Source organism: Corylus avellana, chromosome ca11 (assembly GCF_901000735.1).
Source record: "Corylus avellana chromosome ca11, CavTom2PMs-1.0".
Taxonomy (NCBI): domain Eukaryota; kingdom Viridiplantae; phylum Streptophyta; class Magnoliopsida; order Fagales; family Betulaceae; genus Corylus; species Corylus avellana.
Genome location: NC_081551.1, coordinates 14,239,716 through 14,243,530, shown reverse-complemented (window position 1 = coordinate 14,243,530; position 3,815 = coordinate 14,239,716). Strand labels below are relative to the sequence as shown.

The 3,815-nt window shown below is 43.8% G+C and overlaps 1 protein-coding gene across 1 annotated transcript; it reads left to right on the top strand.

Moving 5' to 3' along the window:
• Positions 1–432: 432 nt before the first annotated feature.
• Positions 433–2,931, top strand: LOC132166719 (G-type lectin S-receptor-like serine/threonine-protein kinase At5g35370). Its single transcript, XM_059577589.1, has one exon. It carries the CDS (start codon positions 453–455, stop codon positions 2,781–2,783), a length of 2,331 nt encoding a protein of 776 aa, XP_059433572.1. The 5' UTR covers positions 433–452; the 3' UTR covers positions 2,784–2,931.
• The last annotated feature ends 884 nt before the right edge of the window (positions 2,932–3,815 follow it).

Below are 3,815 nucleotides of genomic sequence, written 5' to 3'. Positions count from 1 at the left end.
GTTAGATTTTCTCAAGTCTGAATGCCCAAAAGTCCACTTGATCCGGTGGAAATGCGAAAAGTTGATAAACTGATGCACAAAGAAAAGTCAAAATATTATAAATCTCCATCTAAAGTCTTGAGTCAACGAATTCAATACACAAGAATACTGTGGTGTGGGTAATATGGCAATCTGAAATGGGGGAGTCGGAGGCCTCTTCTTCCTCCGTTCATCCTCATCAACGCCATTTCTCTTGGAGAAAACCCATCCCTTTTCTCTATATGGCTTTCTCACTCTTCTTCTTCTCCTTCCTTTCATGCTCTGTTTTCCTCCCATCTTTCGCCTTCTCAGCCGCCATCTATACCCACTCCGTCACCCCAAACTTCACCGCCTCAAACTTCCGATTCATCGACAACGCGGGATCTTTCTTGCTCTCCCAAAATGGGACTTTCAAAGCCTCTATTTCCGGCACCATGATTCAGCCCTCACGCTATTACTTCTCCGTCACCCACGTGGCTTCCAACTCCATCATCTGGTCCGCCAACCGCAACGCAGCCATCTCAGACTCCGACGAGCTCTCACTAACCGTCAACGGCCTCTCAGTCACAAACCAGGCTGGTAAACTACTATGGTCAACCCCACCGTTGACTCACGAGGTTGCCGCTATGAAACTTCTGGAAACGGGAAACCTCGTATTGGTCGATGCACGAAATGTCGCGCTGTGGGAGAGTTTTGAATTTCCCACCGACACTATTGTCGTTGGACAGCGCATCCGTACTGGAAAATCATTGCAAAGTGCTGTGTCGGAGGCAGACATGTCGGTGGGTGATTACCGGCTTGAGGTTACCGACGGGGATGTAGTTCTGCAGTGGAAGGGGATGACATATTGGAAGCTTTCCATGGATGTAAATGCTTACAAGGACTCGAACGGGGAGGTCTCGTTCATGGCGATGAACGCTACCGGTTTGTATTTGTTAGGGAGTGACGGATCAACGGTTGTGATTCAAGTAGTTTTGACTAATAATCCATCGGGTGCTAGAATTGGCAAGTTGGGATCCGACGGCAGATTTACGATCACCAGCTTCACCGACTCTAATTGGGTGCAAGAACTCAAGGAGCCAGTTGATGATTGTCGGATTCCTTTCATATGCGGAGAAATTGGATTGTGCACGATGGATGGAGCTTGTACTTGCCCACCAGGATTCCATAATGAAATGAGTGGTGGTTGCGCGCCAATGGATACTTCTCTTTCTCTGCCTCAAGCTTGCAATGAATCCACAAATGGCAGCCAATTCAATTCCTCTGTTTCGTATCTGGGACTGGGCTATGGTGTGGACTATTTTGCCAATGATTTCACAGAGCCTGCGAGGCGTGGTGTCAATTTGTCGGGTTGCCAAGATCTATGCTCTCAAAATTGTTCTTGTCTCGGCATTTTCCATGGAAATTCTTCTGAGGGATCTTGTTATCTTCTTGAAAACAATATAGGCTCAATCTTTTATACCCCCAACAGTAATAATGATAGTTTGGGCCCTTTAGGGTATATTAAAGCCGTGGTGAACTCTTCAGGTGAAAACCCAATTGGAGAAAACAAAAATAAGAAACAGAGCTTCCCAATAGCCGGTTTGGTGCTAATACCAGCATCCGGATTCTTCTTATTAACCACCATTGTCGTCATCGCATTCCTTTGGTGGAGGAAAAATAGGCTTTCAAAAGCCAGAGCTGTAAAATTGGATCGGCTTCACTCGTCATCATCTGCAGAGCTAGAGATATTCTACATCCCAGGCTTACCGAGAAGATTCAATTATGAAGAACTTGCAATTGCTACTGAGAATTGGAAGACCCAGATTGGTAGCGGAGGCTTTGGTACTGTATACAAAGGTACACTCTCAGACGAAAGCCTTGTGGCGGTGAAGAAGATTAGCAGCTCGGGAGTTCAAGGGAAGAAGGAATTTTGTACTGAGATTGCAATAATTGGGAGTATCCACCATGTCAATTTGGTTAGATTGAAAGGTTTTTGCGCACGACGGGGCAAGCGCTTGCTTGTGCTTGAGTACATGAACAGAGGCTCATTGGATCGCACACTCTTCGGTAATGGAACCCCTGTTCTTGAATGGCGAGAAAGAGTGGAAATAGCACTTGGAACAGCAAGGGGACTTGCTTACTTGCATGGCGGGTGTGAGCACAAGATCATTCACTGTGATGTGAAGCCAGAGAATATTCTCTTGCATGACGATTTACAAGTGAAAATCTCAGATTTTGGGATTTCTAAGCTGCTAAGTCCTGAACAATCTATTCTGTTCACCACATTGAGAGGAACTCGAGGCTATCTTGCGCCCGAATGGCTAACGAGCACCGCCATTTCTGACAAGATTGATGTATACAGTTATGGGATGGTATTACTAGAGATTGTGAGGGGAAGAAGGAATATTAATAGCAACGGAGAAATATATTTTCCTCTATTTGCGCTAGAAATGCACGAGCAAAGAAAGTATTTGGAGCTGGCAGACCCGAGATTGGAGGGGCGGGTGAGAAGCGAAGAAGTTGAGAAGCTCGTGCGGATTGCCTTGTGTTGTGTGCACGAAGAGCCGGCGCTGCGACTGGCGATGGCTGGCGTTGTCGGCATGTTGGAAGGTGGCTTGGCTTTGGGTGAGCCAAAGGTGGGGTCGCTAAACTACTTGCGGTCCTATGGTGGGAGATTCACAGAGATGTCAACAATGGAAGGGTCCAACGGGCAGAATGAGTTTGTGTTGCTTCCTGACTCATTGGCTTATATCTCTTCACAACAGGTCTCCGGTCCCCGGTAGCTAGCGCTCCAAGGCCGCCATCTCCGAGACAGTCGTATAGCAATATGATAAATAGCATTTTATCTTCAAACAATTGTTATTAATTATTCTCTTGTCATTTTTTCTATTCGGTATTTGTAAAAAAATAAAGGAATATCTTCACTTTAAACGCCTAAATTACCACCCAATTTGAAAAACGCTCAAACTTCAAAATCTCTTAATTTGAAACCTTAAATTTTCAATTGCAGCCAATTTGAACCACTTCGTCAGATTTAGGGGTGGGCAGATTAACCGGTTACCGATTACCAGCCGTATACCGGTTTCGACCGAACCAATATTAACTGTAACCAATATACCGATATCCTTATCGGTTAAATTTTTTATACTGGTATGCTTATTGGTTCGGTTCGGTCCGGTTAGAAATTCCATATTGGTTAACCGTTTAACAGATATAAACCGTTAAGTAGGGATGCCAAAACGATGTAGTTTTGGGATTATATATAGGGTTAAATACCTCATACCCCCTAGGATTTGCCAAGTTTATTTTTTTCCCCTTGGGGTTTTATTTTTATCACAGAACCTCCCTGGGGTTTTGATAAAGGACCAAGTTAGTTCATCCTTTAGTTGACCGTTAGGACTGACACGTGGACCAATCAGACGTTGACACGTGGCACCTATTTAATTTTTTTTTTTTTAAAGTATTTTAAAAAAAAAAGGAAAAAAAGTTGGGGGTGGTTTCGGCCACCCCCATCCGGCCAGATGGGGGTGGCCCAAGTTTTTTCCTTTTCTTTTTTTTTTTTTTTTTTTTTTAAAAAAAATACATTTTTTTTTAAAATAATTAAATAGGTGTGCCACGTGTCAGTCCTAATAGTCAACTAACGGATGGACTAACTTGGTCCTTTATCAAAACCTCAGGAGGGTCCTGTGATAAAAATGAAACCCCAGGAGATAAAAAATTAAGTTGGCAAACCCTAGGGGGGTCTGAGGTATTTAACCCTTATATATATACCTATGTAACCTTATATTAATTTGGGATTGGGTAAGTTTGACTTT